At 43.2% G+C, this 20,629-nt stretch overlaps 1 protein-coding gene across 1 annotated transcript in view; it reads left to right on the top strand.

Moving 5' to 3' along the window:
• Nucleotides 1–1,238: 1,238 nt before the first annotated feature.
• Nucleotides 1,239–20,629, top strand: part of suclg1 (succinate-CoA ligase GDP/ADP-forming subunit alph) — an 80,978-nt gene continuing 61,587 nt past the window's right edge. The window contains exon 1 of the mRNA XM_072497641.1: nt 1,239–1,351. Coding sequence (XP_072353742.1) covers nt 1,318–1,351 — 34 coding nt within the window. The 5' untranslated portion in view covers nt 1,239–1,317. The remainder of the gene's footprint in view (nt 1,352–20,629) is intronic.

Here is a 20,629-nt window from a genome sequence, read left to right as displayed (position 1 = left end):
ATGTATGTTCACATCAATGTATATAGTTGTCCATCAATGTGCATAGTTATCGGTACGACCTCCCATCAGCAGGTGACATTTGAGATCCATCACATGACACATGATACTCACCAGTTGGTAGTAAGTCGTGCAAGAAGATAATCGCGCTTCGAGTAGCTTGCGGAAATTTCACTGAATTTATTTTGTAGCCATCGTCGGTATTGTAGTTCCTTATCTTTCCACGTGTTCGTTAATAAATCATCTTCCCAGTTAAACAATCATATGTTCTGTGTACATCATTACAACGGTTGGATTACAGAACACAACAACCGAGGCCCAAAAATCTTGTCTATCCCAGCTGTACAAATGTATTCAACGGTGCAGCATTGTAGGTCTGCACGCATAGCTTTAAAGCTGTTTTGTTTCCCCTTCCCTATTACAGGTGCTGGCAGAGTTGCTGCAACATTCACACCTGACCTTTGACAAAGAGCCAACCAGGCTCGAAAAGTTAACTCCCTGTTATTGTACACTTTGTGGTAATATGTCGTTACTCTTTGCCTCATAATCCAGAATGGTCTGATGGCACGATGATAAAGAAACCACCAATCTTTAACTTGAAGTAAAACTGATTTATTGGATAATGATTACATTAAACACAGTTTGCACACTCTACAGAGCTGTAACTATTAATAAAGTAAGACGGAGTCTGTTAAATTATAATCTATAATTAAGTGTTAACTAATGAATGGCACGTTCTAATTTTCTGTAATCTGAACTAGTCCTGAGTCGTTATCTATCTCTCGCCTCTGCTAACACGACCCAAGATTCCCTGAGGTCTGAGATGTATACTAGTAACTGGTGGTGCCCTCTAGTGTTTACATTACTGAGATGTAATAATTAACCCTTTAGTTTTATGCCTATATACATATCATTGCACTCCCTCCTCGCTCTCTCTCCACAGATGCTGTCAGACCTGCTGAGATTGTGCAGCATTTGCTGATTTTTTTTGTTTGACATTCCGGCATCCGCGCTAGTTTCCTTTTATTTACCCGGCCCGAGGAGGCCACCCGGAAGTCCCAGAACCCCCCCGTTCATTTAGGACCCTACCTCGCCCAGCGCAGCGCCTGAGACAAAAACACAAATACAACCCAAAGCCGTTCTGAGAATCGAACGGGTCGGGGATTCTGGTGGAAAGGAGAGCGAGCCCTGGGCGGGCAGTCTGCCGGGGTTGGCGGGCGGTGCTGGGTTCAGGCGTGCTCCGGGGGCAGCTGTGGGAGGGCGGGGTCCTGGCGGGTTGTCATTGGGACGAGTGACCGCCGGCCGTGCGGGGAGGCGGGGATGGCGTATCGCGGGCTGCTGGCGCGGCTCCTCGGTGAGTCTTTACCCGCGGCGGCGGCCCGAAGCCCGGCTCCCGGTGGCCGAGTGCGGACAGCGCGGCTCCGGCCACCCCACTGTCCCTCACAGCTGTTGCTCTTTGACGGGGAAGCCTCAGTGTGTAGGCCGCAGAGTGACCCCCCCCTCACCCACACAGGGAGGTGGGGCTGGTCTCTTACACTCGGGGCCAGATTCCTCCGACACCCGCCCAGTCCTCTCCACCACTTGACACTTCTGCCGTCCAGCTTCTTCATGTGTCTTGGACTTGCTTTCCGAATTCTAGTCTTTTATCTATATTTATATATATATATATATATATAAAGTTTTTTTTGTCTCGTCCCCGAAATTTGGAATAGAACCACTAATACTAATCTTTATTAGTGTGATAAATAGGCTTGCAGTAACACTACAATGAAGTTACTGTGAAATCCCCATGTCGCCACGTTCCGGCGCCTGTTCGGGTACACCGAGGGAGAATTCAAAATGTCCAATTCACCTAACAAGCACGTCTTTCGGGACTTGTCGGAGGAACCGGAGCACCCAGAGGAAACCCACGCAGACACGGGGAGAATGTGCAGACTCCGCACAGACAGTGACCCGAGCCGGGAGTCGAACCTGGGACCCTGGTGCTGTGAAGCAGCAGTGCTAACCAGTGTGCTACCATGCCGTTAGTTAGTGGAACAGACAAATGTTTCTGTGGCCATAGACTCCAGGATGGTATGTTGCGTTCCTGGTGCCAGAGCCAAGGATGTCACAGAGTGGCTGCGGTAAATTCCTCTGCGTTAGGGTGAACAGCCAGAGGGTGTGGTACTAGTGACTTGGGTAGGAAGAAGGATGGCTCCGGCAATTAGAATTTCTGGAGCTAGGCCTTCTTGGGGAACATGTTTAAGTTAATATGACCGGGGTATGGGGGTGGGTGGGTAACATTTTAAGCTAACATGACGGGTGTGGGAACCAAGAAGTATTCGAGAGGAATACTAGGATGCACTGAATGGGACTGAAAGCACTCATATAAAGAACAGTAGGTTAGCACTGCCTCACAGCTTCAGGGACCCGGGTTCAATTCCAACCTTGGGTGATTGTGTGGAGTTTGTACATTATTCCCGTGACTGCGTGGGTTTCCTCTGGGTGCTTTGGTTTCCTCTCTCAGTCCAAAGATGTGAAGGTTAGATGGATTGGCCATGATCAATTGCCTGTTAATATTCAGGGATGTGCAGGTTAGGTGGTGACAGGGGTCGGGTGGGGGAGTGGGCCCAGGAAGGGTGCTCTTTCCGAGAGTTGAAACTGACTCGATGGACCGAATGGCCTCCTGCACTGTAGGGATTCTATGAATAGGTGAAGTTGGACTAAGGGATTAAGTATTAACATTTACGTCCGGGTTACTGAGCAGGTATGTGAATGCAGTGTATGGTAAATAAGATTGGGAGGTACAGGCACAGATTGTGTTGTGGAAACATGATGTTATGGTGATGAGACCTGGCTCAAGGATTGGATTGGATTGGATTTGTTTATTGTTGCGTGTACCGAGGTACAGTGAAAAGTATTTTTCTGCGAGCAGCTCAACAGATCATTCAGTACATGAGAAGAAAAGGGAATAAAAGAAAATACATAATAGGGCAACACAACATATACAATGTAACTACAAAAGCACTGGCATCGGATGAAGCATACAGAGTGTAATGTTAATGAAATCAGTCCATAAGAGGGGCATTTAGGAGTCTGGTGACAGTGGGGAAGAAGTTGTTTTTGAGTCTGTTCGTGCGTGTTCTCAGACTTCTGTATCTCCTGCCCGATGGAAGAAGTTGGAAGAGTGAGTAAGCCAGGTGGGAGGGATCTTTGATTATACTGCCCGCTTTCCCCAGGCAGCGGGAGGTGTAGATGGAGTCAATGGATGTGAGGCAGGTTCGTGTGATGGACTGGGCAGTGTTCACGACTCTCTGAAGTTTCTTGTGGTCCTGGGCCGAGCAGTTGCCATACCAGGCTGTGATGCAGCCTGATAGGATGCTTTCTATGGGGCATCTGTAAAAAATAAAGACTGGGTGTTAGGTGTTCAGAAAAGGAAGGAAAGGGGGACAAAGAGTACAAGAGCAAGGAGGTAATGCTGATCTAATACAAGATATTAGTTGGACCTCAGCTGGAGTATTGTGTGCAGTTCTGGGTACCACACTATAGGAAGGATGTGAAAGCATTGGAAGGAGTGCAGAAGAGGTTTACAAGAATGGTTCCAGGGATGAGAGACTTCAGGTATGAAGATTAATTAGAGAAGGCTGAGAAGTAGCACAGTGGTTAGCACTGTTGCTTCACAGTGCCAGCGTTCCAGGTTCGATTCCCGGCTTGGATCACTGTCTGTGCGGAGTCTGCACATTCTCCCTGTGTCTGTGTGGGTTTCCTCCGGGTGCTCCAGTTCCTCCGACAAGTTCCGAAAGACATGCTGTTAGGTGAATTGGACATTCTGAATTCTCCCTCCGTGTACCCAAACAAATGCTGGAATGTGGCGACTAGGGGCTTTTCACAACTTCATTGCAGTGTTGATGTAAGCCTACTTGTGACAATAAAGATTGTGACAATAAGAAGATAAACTGTTCCTGTTCGTAAAAGAATCAAGAAAGAGAGGGAACAGATTTAAAGTGATTTGCAAAAGAAGCAAATGTGATATGAGAAAATACTTTTTCACACACAGTGGTTAGGGTCTGGAATGCACTGTCTGAAAGTGTGGTGGTGGTCGGTTCAAGTGAGGCATTCAAGAGGGCATTTGGTGATTACTTGAATAGAAACAATATACAGAGGTATGGGAAGAAGGCAAGGGAATGGCCAGTTTGGAGAGCCAGTACAAACATGATGGGCCAAACGGCCTCTTTTGGAACCATAACAATTCTGTGAACTATTGAGCTACTTTTGAAATGTAAGCAAAGTCGTCATAGTCCCAGATGACCATAAGCTGCTTTCCCCTTTGAGAGGGAGAGCTGATTGGTGATGATTTAACCTGAGGGTCACCATACCTCGCGCAAGGGACAAAGTTGAGAAGGTGTACCTTCATGAATAACCTGTACGGGAATTGAACCCATGCTGCTGGCCTAGCTTGACATCATGAACCAGCTATTCAGCCAACTGAGTAAACTGCGAAATGCAATATCTGTTGTAATGCTGGAAACGCGGCAGTTTGCACACAGTAAGCTGTCGAAAACTCCAAGGTGATGATGACCAAATAATCTATTCTTGTGATGTTGATTGAGGGATAAGTATTTTATTTTGTTGCAAATATATACTCAATTGGTAAAATATCTGAGAATATGACAAACATTTCAAAATGTCCATCACACAAAGTGTAATAATATTGAGGTTTTCTACATATTGTTATGGGCCAGAGTTTAAAGATCCCCAAAGTGTATCATGGAGTTTACCTGACCCACAACTTTTAATAGATTGTGGTATGGGGAGCACAAGGCCCACTCTACAGGTGTGGTACAGCAGAAATGGAAAAGTATTTTTTAAAGCAAAACAATGTTTATTCTATGAACTCAAGTTAACCTTTTTAAAACATACAATGAACATCTTAGCAACCATTAATTCAAATACAACCCCAAAGAATAAAACACTAAGTAATCATTTGCGCTTTCCCTTTAACATCCATACGACTTAAAAACAAAACCTTTAACAGAAGCACATCAAGTTAAAGTCACTACTGAAAACATTTATAATTCTGAATTCACCAAATGATCAAGAGATAGTTTTTTCATGGCAGCGAGATCAACAGTACAGCTGCTCTGCCTGGCTTCAGCTTCAACACTGAAAACGAAACTAAAACACACGCTGCAGCAAACAGCCTAAAACGAAAGTAAAAAGTTGACAGACAGCCCAGCTCCACCCACTCTCTGACATCACTGCAGTAGTAAACACCCATTTCTTAAAGGCACTCTACAGATATTTATATACATGCCCATTTATAAACACATATTTCTTAAAGGTACTCTCGCATGACAATATATCATGTTGCCCTCTGAGGTACTTCAATACGGTCAAAGAAGCATTACAGACATTTCAAAATGGGAGGGAGAAATATTGCCAGGACACCGGAGATAACTCTTTAAAATAGTGCCATGGGAATCCTTTATATTCACCCGAGCAGGCAGCTGGTGCTTCGCTTTAATGTCTCGTCCAAATGTGTGATGCAAGTTTGTAGATCTCTTGCACAAACAGCAATTAATACATATTCAACTGTAAATTTTACATCCGAGATTGATATTGTTGCTTCACAAATATGTTGAGGGATATGGGGTAAAGGCAGGTATGGAGCTCGGTGGCAGGTCAGGCTTGGTCTCCGTGATTGGTGGAGTGGCTTGAGAAGCTAAATGGCTCACTCCATATGCATGTGCTTTTTGGGGAGAGGGGTACTTGACTCTGGTTCAGTGTACTTACTGTCCCCCTCTTGTATTTTTCCACTTTTTTCTGAACTGAATTGTCTGTATGCATACTTTAATATGGGCGATGGATTTTGTGCATTATTTTGTTTGTGATGAAGTTTTGTTAGACTGAATTTACCAAGTCCGATTTAGCCTGAAGTGCTTCCAGTTTTCCCAATATAATTTTTATTCATTGCTTATCTCCAATATTTCTTTATCCTCCCAGTTTATTTTGTGCTTTTGTACCCTCCATTTGTTAACTTTTCCCCATCTCTGCATATTTCACCCACTTTTATTCCTTTCCCAGTGACTGACGCTCCCCAGGCTCACTATTCGGGTCTTTTTTTATGTCTTTTCTTTCCTTCGTTGATTTTCTTTGTATTGTGGCTGCACGGTAGCACAGTGGTTAGCACAGTTGCTTCACAGCTCCAGAGTCCCAGGTTCGATTCCCGGCTTGGTCACTGTCTGTGCAGAGTCTGCATGTTCTCCCCATGTCTGCCTGGGTTCCCTCCGAGTGCCGGGGTTTCCTCTCACTGTCCAAAGATGTGCAGTTAGGTGGATTGGCCATGATAAATTACCCTTAGTATCCAAAAAGGTGAGGTGGGGTTGTGGGGATAGGGTGGAGATGTGGACTTAGCTGGGGCCAAATGGCCTCCTTCTGCACTGTAAATTCTATGATTCTATGATCTATGATTCAAGGTACAAATAGTACTGGTACTGCTGCCACAGAAACTTGCACTGTTTGACAACTTCAGGTTGTGTACATTGAGCCTGCCGCCAGGTTTATTTGAGATCAGCTTTACAAGAATGGCTGCCTGGTCAAGGGATTTCTGTATCTAGATGCTGCGCCTTGCCAGGGTGGTGTGTAAAGCTTCCAGCTACCCTCTGCTATTTCATCAAAGTTGTGAGGCTGGATGGTAAGTGGTAGAATTTGCGCTAGACTTACTAAAACCAGCCAGACAAATATAAAAGCTCGAGGTTTGTCGAGGGAAAATCGAGATTTTGCAACTCTGTGTTTATTTTGAAAAACGTATGTCGGAAGCTGCCTCCACTTCCAAGACTAACAAAGAGAGAAATAAGGAACGAGAGGATCAATTATGAAGGTAGGCTAGCCAGTAACATTAGGAATGATAATAAAAGTTTCTTTAAATACATTAAAAACAAACGTGAGGCAAAAGTAGACATTGGGCCACTCCAAAATGACGCTGGTAATCTAGTGATGGGAGACAAGGAAATAGCTGAGGAACTAAATAAGTACTTTGCGTCAGTCTTCACAGTAGAAGACATGAGTAATATCCCAACAATTCAGGAGAGTCAGGGGGCAGAGTTGAATATGGTAGCCATCACAAAGGAGAAAGTGCTAGAGAAACTAAGAGGTCTAAAAATTGATAAATCTCCGGGCCCAGATGGGCTACATCCTAGAGTTCTAAAGGAGATAGCTGAAGAAATAGTGGAGGCGTTAGTTATGATCTTTCAAAAATCACTGGAGTCAGGGAAAGTCCCAGAGGATTAGAAAATCGCTGTTGTAACCCCCCTGTTCAAGAAGGGAACAAGGAAAAAGATGGAAAATTATAGGCCAATTAGCCTAACCTCGGTTGTTGGCAAGATTCTAGAATCCATTGTTAAGGATGAGATTTCTAAATTCTTGGAAGTGCAGGGTCGGATTAGGACAAGTCAGCATGGATTTAGTAAGGGGAGGTCGTGCCTGACAAACCTGTTCGAGTTCTTTGAAGAGATAACAAATAGGTTAGACCAAGGAGAGCCAATGGATGTTATCTACCTTGACTTCCAAAAGGCCTTTGATAAGGTACCTCACGGGAGACTGCTGAGTAAAATAAGGGCCCATTATATTCGAGGCAAGGTACTAACATGGATTGACGATTGGCTGTCAGGCAGAAGGCAGAGAGTTGGGATAAAAGGTTCTTTTTTGGAATGGCAACCAGTGACGAGTGGTGTCCCGCAGGGTTCAGTGTTGGGGCCACAGCTGTTCTCTTTATATATTAACGATCTAGATGACGGGACTGGGGGCATTCTGGCTAAGTTTGCCGATGATACAAAGATAGGTGATGGGGCAGGTAGTATGGAGAAGACGGGGAGGCTGCAGAAAGATTTAGACAGTTTAGGAGAGTGGTCCAAGAAATGGCTGATGAAATTCAACGTGGGCAAGTGCGAGGCCTTGCACTTTGGAAAAAAGAATAGAGGCATGGACTATTTTCTAAACGGTGACAAAATTCATAATGCTGAAGTGCAAAGGGACTTGTGTGTCCTAGTCCAGGATTCTCTAAAGGTAAACTTGTAGGTTGAGTCCGTAATTAAGAAAGCAAATGCAATGTTGTCATTTATCTCAAGAGGCTTGGAATATAAAAGCAGGGATGTACTTCTGAAGCTTTATAAAGCATTAGTTAGGCCCCATTTAGAATACTGTGAGCAATTTTGTGCCTCACACCTCAGGAAGGACATACTGGCACTGGAGTGTGTCCAGCGGAGATTCACACGGATGATCCCAGGAATGGTAGGCTTAACATACGATGAACGTCTGAGGATCCTGGGATTATATTCATTGGAGTTCAGGAGGTTGAGGGGAGATCTAATAGAAACTTACAAGATAATGAATGGCTTAGATAGGGTGAACGTCGGGAAGTTGTTTCCATTAGCAGGGGAGACTAGGACCCGGGGGCACAGCCTTAGAATAAAAGGGAGTCACTTTAGAACAGAGATGAGGAGAAATTTCTTCAGCCAGAGAGTGGTGGGTCTGTGGAATTCATTGCCACAGAGGGCGGTGGAGGCCGGGACGTTGAGTGTTTTTAAGACAGAAGTTGATAAATTCTTCATTTCTCGAGGAATTAAGGGCTATGGAGAGAGAGCAGGTAAATGGAGTTGAAATCAGCCATGATTGAATGGTGGAGTGGACTCGATGGGCCAAATGGCCTTACTTCCGCTCCTATGTCTTATGGTCTTGTGGACTGTCCGCACGGCAGAATAAACAAACGAGCATGACGAGATTTGTGCCCATTTGGGTACCATCAAGGAGGCTTTTTGATTTAACATTTTTTTAAAGGTGCAAAGCCACTTTGTGGGCATCTCGTTTTTAAAAAATTACAATGTTAAACACAGTATTTAATTCACTAAATAAAAACAAAATGCCGCAGATGCTGGAAATCTGAAATACAACTCTTCCAATGTTCAATTTCACAGCCAAAGATACCGCACGACATTGATTAAGAATAACTCCAGGTAGTCCGTGCTGGTTACTGCCAAAATTCCTGATGTAAACAATCATTCGGTTTAAAACAGCCCTCCTTAACATGATTATCATATCTCGCCTTCTGCTTTTCTTGCCCCTTTCCTACTTTTGCTTTGTAGCAGATCCAGGTGAGACATTGGTCTTCTACTGATCAATAATCCAGCTGGTGAGAGTCTCGTAGTTATTTGGTGCGATACAATACTGACTTTTCCTGAGTCAGTCACGTCCTAGCAGACTCAGCCCATGCCCTTTTATTACTAGGAGCCTTGCTCTTGCTTCTTGGCTGATATATGCAATATCTACTTCTAACGCTCCAAGCAATGGTATAGTCTCGCCGATGTCCATCCAAAGGTTGATTGTTGCCTGAGTAAGAGCTGGAGCCTGCTTAGAGCTCCAAATCTTCCTGAAGATTTCCTCACTGAATACTGATGCAGAGGCTCATGTGTCCACCTCCATCTTGATTTTCTGTCCATTGACCTTCACTGTAGCATAAGTAGGCTCTGTGTACCCCTCATTCATATTAAACATGTTGTAATAGTGCTCCTCTGCCTGGTCTGAGCTTTCCAAGCGAAGCGCTGGTGACTGAGGCTTCCTTGCATTTGAAGTTCCCTGCTCAGCATTCAATTTTCTCTTTGCACCCCGGCGCTTCTTCGCTAAATGCATCTTATTGTTGCATTTGTGACAAACAAGATCCGTAAACTTAAAATGATTCGCATTGTGTGACCCTCCACACCTAAAACATTCCACTGACGTCATCTTTTTACTGCCAGGTGTTTCTAATACATGCAGTGCACCCCGCCTACTGCCGCCATTGGCCTTCTGAATAAAGTTAAGTAAAGTCACCAAAGTCCCAGATGACCAATAACCTGCTTTCCGCTTTGATGGGTGAGCTGACTAGGGGGGCATTTAACCTGAGGATCACCACAATTCAGACAAAGGAAAAGGGTGAGAAGGTGGGACTTCATGAATAACCAGCCGGTACAGGAATTGAACCCACGTTCCTGGCTTCGCTCCGCATCACAAACCAGCCAACTGAGCTAAACCGGTCCCCTTCTGAATAGCCTTTGCATTATTGACGGCCATTTCCATGCCCTGAGACATTTTTAGAGCCTTCTTAAAACTAAGTGTGACTTCTTCCAGGAAATGCCGCCGAATGCTGTCCTTATTAATGCTACAAATTAGTCTGTCCCAAAACATGCCTACCAAAACTACCCCAAACCTGCAATGTTCAGAGAGCTGGCGCAATTCAGCAACAAAGTTAATTACAGACTGTACTGTCTTCCGAAAATGACTGTGGAATTTGAACCATTGAACAATTACTGAGGGCTTAGGATTGTGGTGATTCTGAACGAGTTTAACTAAATCCACAAATGAAATGTCGTCTGGTTTCCGTGGGTGTAGCTAAATTTCTCACTAGCTTGTAATTCTTTGCTCCACACATGCTGAGGAGAATTGAGTGCTTTCTAGCCTCTTCTGTGATTCCATTTGCCAAGAAAAAGTGTTTCAACCTTTCCACATATTCAGTCCTGTTCTCGTTCCCTTCCACAAGCGAGACACAAACCTAGCAATGGTACTGTTAACTTGTCTTCCATTGGTAAACTTGCAAAATTTCATGTTGAACTTGCTGAAACTTGAATTTTTAAAATTCTCGTCACCAAAAAGATTAGGTGATTTGACCACCAAAATGTCAGCAAAATTTGTGGTCTTTAATATATAAAAATAACAAAGTTTAAAATACAGTATGGACTTTCAAATGGGAGCAACTAGTTAAGCATTGGATAATTGGTTAATTGGATTCTACTAATAGCACTTAAATACGAATATATACCGGTAACAACAACTAATTACATCGCAGCACTTACGGATAACATCAGCAATGAATTTCTATAAGAAGATGCATAATAATAATACTCGACAATAGGGAAAGATTTCATTTATGTAGCGTTTTTCACAACTTCAGGACGTTCAAAACTGCTTTACAACTTCCAGAGTTTAAAAACATTCTTTCATGGGATGTGGGCATCGCTGGCTGGGCCAGCATTTGTTGCCCATCCTCAATTGCCCTTAAACTGAATGGTTTGCTTGGCCATTTCAGAGGGCAGATAAGGGTCAACCACCTTGCTGTGGGCCTGGGGTCACATGTAGGTCAGACCAGGAAGGTTTCTTGGGAAGGTTTCTTTCCCAAAAGGATATTAGTGAACCATAATTGATAATAGATTCATGGTTGTAGCTTTCAATTCCAGATTGATTAATTGAAATAGTATTCCACCAGCTGCCATGGTGGCATTTGAATACTTGTTCCCAGAGCATTTGCCTGGGTCACTGGGTTACCACCACTTGGCCATCTCCCCATAGATGTAGTCACTCTTGAATTGCAGGAAATATTGCAGCTGTGGAAAAGCTGCTTGATGAATCAAAGGTATTCTTGTGAACATGAATGAATGGTGTTTCAAATGTTCTCGCAAAGTGTCAGCCTGGATCTGTTGATTGGGCGGCATGGTCGAACAGTGATTAGCATTGTGACTTCACAGCGCTAGGATCCCAGGTTCGATTCCTGGCTTGGGTCACTGTCTGTGCTGAGTCTGCACATTCTCCCCGTGTCTACGTGGGTTTCTTCTGGGTGCTTCGGTTTCCTCCCACAAGTCCCGAAAGACGTGCTGTTAGGTAATTTGTAACATTCTGAATTCTCCCTCACTGTACCCGAACAGGCGCCGGAATGTGGCGCCTAGGGGCTTTTCACAGTAACTTCATTGCAGTATTAATGTAAGCCTACTTGTGACAATAAAGATTGTTATTAGTATTAAATATGCTGTGAGCTTTGTTCTGATATTCTCCATTCTTTTGGTGTTTCTTCCCAGCCTTAATTCCTTTTATTTTGTTGCGTTTTTCTCCAATTAATTACAAAAGTTGGATGTTGCTCATTTGACCCAGAATTCCTTGGGTTGGCTCTGAGTTTCTCCAACTTCTGTAGATGAATCTTTGGAGTTTGCTCTGTTTAACATTGTCCTGTGTTTTTTTTACCGTAGACTGGTGGAATTGCTAACTTCGGAACAGGCTGGGGTTTTTTTTCTATCAGAATGTGTCTGATTGCTGATTCTGTTTGTGATGTAGACTTTCATGTGAGTCAGGTGTTAGAGAAAAGCTAAGACAATAGGAAAAAACACTACAGATACTGGTAATCTGAATTTAAAACAAAACCATGCTGGAAACACTCAGCAGATCTGGCTTCATCTGTGAGAGAAACAGTTAATGCTTCAGATCAAGATGACATTTTATCAGAACAGATGCAAGGTCACCTCAATCGGAAACATTAACTGTTTCTCTGCACAGCTGCTGCCTGACCTGCTGAGTATTTTTATCATTACTTCTTGTTATATAAGAGAGAAGCTCTCAACTTAGCCAGTGTCCTGCAAATCTATTCCAGTCTGATTGCTTTTTTTTGTTCAGGATAAAGACATAAGCATAAAATAATTACAGAGACAGGAGGCCATTCATGAATGTAAAATCCTCTCATTGCAGCAACCAATTATTTCCAAATCTCCTTTTCTCTAACTAGATGTTTCCATGTTTGATCATTCTTTTGTATGAGGCATTTCCTTAGATTGGATTCTAATTTTTCCTTTTTGCGAATTTGAAGTTTTATCCCTTTGTCCTGCTCTTATGATTTAGTTTGCAGCATTACGTTAATAATTTCCCGGGCGGCATGTGCCACAGTGGTTAGCACTGGGACTGCGGAGCTGAGGACCCGGGTTCGAATCCCGGCTAAATTGTCCCTTAATTGGAATAAATAAGTAAATAATTGGGTACTCTAAATTTATTAAAAAAATATTAATTTCCTGGTTCTTTAATTTGAAAATATGTGCATTTATATAGCATCTTTCATGACCACAGGACATCTCCAAGCGCTTTGCAACCAATGATGTGTTGTTGAATTGGAGTCAAGAATGCAATGTAAGAAACAAGGCAGCCAATTTGCACACCGGAAATTAGCACACACAGCAATATTATAATCTGTTTTTATAATATTGATTTATGAACATGAAAGGCAAGGACACTGGGGAGAGCTCCTCTGCTCTTAATAGTGCCAAGGGTTCAAGCCCACCTGATAGGGAAATCTGGGCTTTGGCTTAATGCCTCATCTGAAACATGGTACCTCTGACTGTGCAGCACTGCCTTAATACCATATTAGAGTGGGACTTGACACCACAGTCATTGATTCAGAGGGGAGAGTGTTACCAACCCACCCACAGCTTACATTTTGTGTGCTATATTGTCTACTTTCTATAAAATAAATTTTCCGAATCCTCTTTCCAATCTTGTCTTTGAAATTCAGACCTCTAACCTGGCAACATTTTTCAACACTGCCTCCAGTTGCTTTGGTCACAATAACTTCTAGATCTATTAGTTAAAGCTGCAAATTGACTGGGGTAATTGAAAGATCGTGCCGTTGACACTTATGATTTTAAGACTTGTGATGTGATATTTGCGGAACTGCCATCTGTCAACTTTATACTAGTATCTTTGTGTTCTTTTGCACTTTGTAAACTATTGACTTAATAGGTTTCAGCTCTTTATTCATAATAATAATCTTTATTATTGTCAAGTAGGCTTACAGTAACACTGCAATGATATTACTGTGAAAATACCCTAGTTGCCACACACTGCTTCACAGCGTCAGAGTCCCAGGTTCGATTCACTGTCTGTGCGGAGTCTGCACGTTCTCCCCGTGTCTGCGTGGGTTTCCTCAGGGTGCTCCAGTTTCCTCCGACAAGTCCCGAAAGACGTGTTGTGAGGTGAATTGGACATTCTGAATTCTCCCTCAGTTTACCCTTCGTGTGACTTAAGTAATTGTGAGCTGGAGCTAGATGTATCAAAATAAAATGAGGGCAAAATAAATGTTTTAGGAATTCTAATGTCGGGTTCAAATGTCATTGATAAAGATTTTTCAAAAATGAGCTGAAGTCAGATCAACAGCTATGCTTTGTTTTAGAAACTGTTTGGAAATGCCAGCATTTATTGCCCAACCTTGATTATCCTGAGAACATGGTGGTCGGCTTCCTTGAACTGCTGCAGTCCATGTGGTGTAGGTGCACCAAAGTGTTGTGAGGCAGAGAGTTCAAGGATTTTGACCCACCGACAGGGAGGAAATGGAAATATAGTTCCACATCAGGATGATGTGTGCCCTTGAGAAGCTGCTGGCGAGCCGACTTCTTGAATCGATGCAAGTATGCCGACAGTGCTGTTAGGAAGGAATTACCAGGATCTTGAACCACTGACAATGAAGGAACATTGACATAGGCAGGGTGGTGAGTGGCTCGGAGGGGAAACTGCAGGTGATGGCGTTCCCATGCATGGTAGCACAATTGCTTCACAGCTCCAGGGTCCCAGGTTCGATTCCGGCTTGGGTCACTATCTGTGCGGAGTCTGCACATCCTCCCCGTGTGTGCGTGGGTTTCCTCCGGGTGCTCCGGTTTCCCCCCACAGTCCAAAGATGTGCGGGTTAGGTGGATCGGCCATGATAAATTTCCCTTAGTGTTGGGTGGAGTTACTGGGTTATGGGGATAGGGTGGAGGTGTTGACCTTGGGTAGGGTGCTCTTTCCAAGAGCCGGTGTAGACTCGATGGGCCGAATGGCCTCCTTCTGCACTGTAAATTCTATGATCTGCTGCTCTTGTCCTTCTAGGTGGTAGAGGTTTGTGTGTTTGGAAGGTACTTTTGAAGGCGCCTTTGGTCAGTTGCTATTGTGCATCTTAATGAGGGAACATGCTGCTAGTGTTCGGTGGTGGTGGAGGGGGTGAATGTTTAAGGTGGTTGTCTGCCTGTTTATTTCATTCACAGTTATCCCACCACCAATTTGCTGTCTGGCTACTACCTGAGGCTGAACAAGGCTATCTGTTGCCTCCATATTCTAATTAACCTGGAGTTGAGCTTCCATTTCCCTATCCTTTCCGATACTAAGACTGTGTGACTTCAATTCCAGAATGTCACTTGTCTCTATCTATGTTCCAACCCATCTGCGACTGGAACTCTCATCCATGATTTTGTTCCCACATTTGTTTGGAATGTTGCCATTCCAATGCTCTTCTGACTGGGTTCCCAGCTCTGCAAACTTCAGCTCATCCAAAATTTCTGCTGCCCATATTCTACCTTGCACAATTTCCATTTGCCTATCACCACTGTGTTCATTGACCTAAATTAAGTCCAGGTCTATCACATCAAATGTATAATTCTCAAACCTGTGGGAAAATCTTTCCATGGTTTCACACTTTATCTCTGTAACCTCTTCCAACCCTAAACTCTTCGAAAACTTCGTGTTCCTTCAATTTTCGCCCTGTACATAGCTGATTTTGTTTGCCCCAACATTGGTGGCCATGCGTTCGCTGTTTATGTGCGAAGCTGTAGGAAGCTGTCTCTGAAACTCGCTCCTCAATCTCCTCATTTTAAGTTTAATAATAATCTTTATTTGTGTCACAAGTAGGCTTATATTAACACTGCAATGCAGTTACTGTGAAAATCTCCTAGTTGCCACATTACGGCGCCTGTTCGGATCCACAGAGGGAGAATTCAGAATGCCCAATTCACCTAACAGCACGTCTTTCTGGAGGAAACCGGAGCACCCGGAGGAAACCACGCAGACACCGGGAGAATGTGCAGACTCTACACAGACAGTGACTCAAGCCGGAAATCGGACCTGGGACCCTGGCGCTGTGAGGCAACAGTGCTAACCACTGCTACCGTGCTGTTAAAAACCTTTTTTTGTCCAAGCATTTGCCCAAATACCTTGCAATGTGATTCAATATCACATGATACTCCTTTGACATATCTTGGAACACTGGCTGAAGGGTGTTATTAAAGCACCCTTACACACATATATATATATATATATATATATATAAAGTGAGTACAGATGAGGAAAATGGTTCAGCGCATTCATTGCAACCTGGTGTCGCAGGTGGTTGTGTCCCCATGTGTCTGCTGCCCTTTTCCTTCGGGCTGGTAGAGGTCGTGAGTTTAGAAGATGTTATAGTGAATTGCTGCAGGACATCACGATACAATGGCATCGCCATCACTGAATCCCCTCCCATTAATATCGTGGAGGTTATCATTGACCAGAAACTGAATTGGTCCAGCCGTATAAATACTGTGGCTACAAGAGCTGGTCAGAGACTGGGAATTCAGCAGCGATAAATTCACTCCTGATTCCCTAATGGCTGCCCACCATCTGCTAGGCTCAAATCAGGGATGTGATAGAAGACTTTCCACTAGCCTGGATGAGTGTAGCTTCAACAACACTCGAGAAGCTCAACGCCATCCAGTCCTGTTTGATTGGCATCCGATCCACCACCGTAAACATTCACTCCCTCCACTGCCGGTGCACAGTGGCAGTGTACCCATTGACTATCATGTGGAGTTTCTCCAACATGTTTCACGCCTTGATCATGGTCATTGGCAGCTTATTTAACCATTTGGGGGCGTAGAAATTGAGCATGATCACGAGTTTGCTTCCTAACCCCACATCCATCCTGTGGATAGTAATCAGGCATAGCTGATTTTGACCTTGCTGCTTATCTGTTTTCAAGCTCTGTAGCTCAGCCCTAGCTCGCTAGGTTTGGCTAATTTAGCACAGATTGTGAATTGAACTTGGGACTCTGTTGTGCAGTCCAACTGGGGGTGGGCAATAAATGCTGGCTTAACCTACGACACCCACATCCCGTAAATGAATTAAAAAAAACACCAAGAAGATATCAGCAGCCTGGTCGGGCAATGCCTTTTTAATAAAGTCTGCATGAATAATTTATCACGGTGGCATTACTACGTAATATATATAAAATCCTGACCAAAAGGAAGCCAATTCTTATTTGTACCATAATAATAAAAGTGAAATACTGCAGATGCTGGAAATCCAAAATAAAAATAGAAAATGCTGTGAAATCCCAGCAGGACTGGCAGCATCTATATAGAGAGTTACAGGGTTAACATTTCAAGCCTCTATAGCTCAGAGCACATTTGTACCATTTGCCGTCTTGTCTCCTTCACATATTTGACCCTGTTCTATCCTGAGAGTGTTGGCTCCTTGCTGGGGTCTTTCTCAAGCATTGTCCACATTGGCAATTGCTGGTAGATGATTTGATTCTGGAGAACATTGCAGCCAAACCCCCAAGCTGTTCTTGCCTGAGATTACTTCTCAAGTCTGGCTTAGTATTCCCAGAGTGAGAACTCTGACCAATTTGTCCTTCCCTCACCCATGTGATTGAGGTGAACTGCAACAATCCCACTGCGATGGGTGAGATCAACAAACATAGTACAGATTGACAATTGAAGCTGGGGGATTTCTGATCGGGCTGCATCATAGCCTGGTATGGCAACTGCTCGGCCCAGGACCGCAAGAAACTTCAGTGAGTCGTGAACACCGCCCAGTCCATCACACGAACCTGCCTCCCATCCATTGACTCCATCTACACCTCCCGCTGCCTGGGGAAAGCGGGCAGTATAATCAAAGATCCCTCCCACCCGGCTTACTCACTCTTCCAACTTCTTCCATCGGGTAGGAGATACAGAAGTCTGAGACCACGCACGAACAGACTCAAAAACAGCTTCTTCCCCACTGTCACCAGACTCCTAAATGCCCCTCTTATGGACTGATTTCATTAACACTACACCCTGTATGCTTCATCCGATGCCAGTGCTTATGTAGTTACATTGTATATGTTGTGTTGCCCTATTATGTATTTTCTTTTATTCCCTTTTCTTCTCATGTACTTAATGATCTGTTGAGCGGCTCGCAGAAAAATACTTTTCACTGTACCTCGGTACACGTGACAATAAACAAATCCATCCATCCATCTGTAGATCCCCACCATTCCATTCGATTTTTAAAAATCAGTTGGTATATGTTTTGTTCTCTCTCTCTCTCTCTAGCTCATCATCTTCTCCAAGCCATTTCCCGGTCGATGGATATCTTCCTAAATTTCTGTTTCTGTGTGGGCGTTAATACTTCAACTCTTCCTTCAATACCTTTTGTATATTCAGTGTTTGAAAACTGATCTGATCCAGGCTCAGTGTAATGGTTTGACCTTGCTATTTGACCCTCTCCTCTGATACCTGTTGTTGTCCACACCGCCGGCGCATTTTATATTTCTCGTGTACAATATCTGAAAATTGTTTTTCTTTTGTTGGACAGAATAGTCCTGCTTAGCCAACACCAGCTGCTAACTGCATTGGAAAAAATCATTAACAGCCTTTTGACATTAGAGAATATTTCTGTGCAGGTGAAATGCTACAGAATGGATTGTTGCTGCAAAGCAGATATTGAAGAGAAATTGTAATCTTGTACTTGGACCTTCAATATGAAAACCAATACTACTTCTATAACCTATGTTGATCCCTTACCTCGTGCAGTAAACAAGAAATTAAATGAGATTTAGGTTCAAGAGACAATCACTGGCGCTTTATTACTGCAGGAATTTTTAAATTTGGTATTTCATGTTTGCAAGTATTGCTATGTTAACCTGTACACTTCTTGAAATTTCTTGGATCGCGGATAATAAAACTTGCGTTAATTCATTGAGTATTATCCGATTCATCTTCGAGCAAAATCTCCAATATCAATGCACTTTTCTTAATATTAAAGGGAGGCATCCTGGAATTGTCGAGCACAGCAGACCACTCAGTCCTTTGTATTGTGCTGGCTCCTTAGTGGAACTATGATAGAAACCTACTTTATTATAGGTAATAAAGGGTTAAGGGAAGAAATGATTTAGTGCATATAGTAAACCAGGACAGAAGAAATTGCTGAGAGCATGAGAAAGATCTGATAAAGGTAGTCAGTATTCAGATTGACTATTCACATCGCATTGTAATCATTACTGGGCAAACCTCCCAGTTCTCGAGAATATGGTGGGAAAGCAGGTGGGCTCGACCACACCACATTATAGTAACATAGAGAAATTTTCCCATGGCATATCTCTTAAAACTTGATGGACAGACATTTTCGGTGAATTATATGAATAATAATAATTTTAACCCAATCACAGTCAGAAAGGGGATGGAGTTTAAAAAGATTATGATTTCTTTAAGAGACCAGGAAAAACCTTTTGCGCTCTCTCGGAATTCATCTTAACCTAACCTACGAAACCTATTTCTACTTTGCTTCGCAAACAGCTATTTACTGTCATTCCAGTTTTGTATCGTGCATTTTGCAAATTGAATTGTATCTCGAATTTGACTCAATCATCTCTATTTGTGTTGGACAAACAACTTTTAAATTCTGTATTTATATGAAATTTGACTTGATCAATAGACTTTGAAACTGACAGAAACATACTCTTGACTTGACTCGAGAAGCTCAGTCTTGAGTTCTGTATGATTGATATATAAGTGCGGCGACACAAAAATATATTAACAAATACAGATCCCATCAAGCTATCCATTTAGTCCTACTCCCCTGCTGTTTCCCCTTGGTCCTGTAAATTTGCTGCTTTAAGGTTTTTATCCTGTTCCCTTTTGAATGTTGCTATTTAATCAGCTTCCACCGCCCTATAAGGATTATAATCAGCTGTTTCCTTTGCAAAACAGTTGAAATCCGTCTCTTCTAGCTCCAATCCTTCTGCCATTGGCAATAGTTTAGCTCAGTGGGCTAGACAGCTGGTTTGTAATGCAGAACAAGGCCAGCAGCGCGGGTTCAATTCCCTTACCGGCTTACCCGAACAGGCACCGGAATGTGACGGCAAGGGGCTTTTCACAGTAACTTCATACTTGTGACAATAAACGATTATTATTATTAGTTTCTCCTTATTTACTCCATCAAAACCATTCATGATTGTGGATGTCTCGAGCAAACCCCTTAACATTTTCTATTCGAAGGTGAACAACCTCAGCTTTTCCAGTCTGCCCATGTAGTCAATGTCTGACTTCCCTCATACCAGCCGAGTAAATCTCTTTTGCAAGGCCTTGATACCCGTTCCAATGTGCAGTTCCCAGAATTGAACAAAACTGATCCAACAGGGCCCTACCCAGTGTTTTCCAAAAGGTTTAGGCATAACATTTTCACATTTGTACTCTTGAGCCTTTATTTACAAAGTCAGGGATTCTGCGTGCTGCTTTAACGGCCTTTCCAGCTATCCTGCTAACTTTGATGGTTTCTGTACATATGTCCCAGGTCTCCCCTGAACCTCTGTTAACATGGTATTTAAAGATTTCTAGTGTCCCTTAGTGTGAGTGTGGCTCCCTGCAAATCTGTTCTCTGATGCTGTCCTTTTATCTCCTTTTGGGCTCATCAACTCAGGATTCACATCCTGATGGGAGAAAGTTAAATTACAAAAGGTTTGGCTAACTCTTTGCCTATTCATTGTATCAAAACTCATAATTTAAAAAATCTCAGTTAAATCTCCTCTTAGTTATGTCCCCTGCAGTGGGAAAATCCACTTTCTCAAGCCTCTTTTCATAACTGCAGTTTTGCATCCCTGCTAACAACCTAGCAAATCTACAGTGTACACTGTCCATGACTTTAAAGCCCAATCATTGGGGTGCTCAAAACTGCTGAACGCGTCCTCGCAATTGACACCAATAGAATGAGAAGTGGTCAACAATTTAAAATTATTAGTGTGTGCAGGAAGATTAAGAGAATTTATTTC

The sequence above is a fragment of the Scyliorhinus torazame genome, chromosome 3 (assembly GCF_047496885.1).
Source record: "Scyliorhinus torazame isolate Kashiwa2021f chromosome 3, sScyTor2.1, whole genome shotgun sequence".
NCBI lineage: Eukaryota > Metazoa > Chordata > Chondrichthyes > Carcharhiniformes > Scyliorhinidae > Scyliorhinus > Scyliorhinus torazame.
Note: the sequence above shows the minus strand (reverse complement) of the source record. Positions and strands in the feature narration are given on the sequence as shown.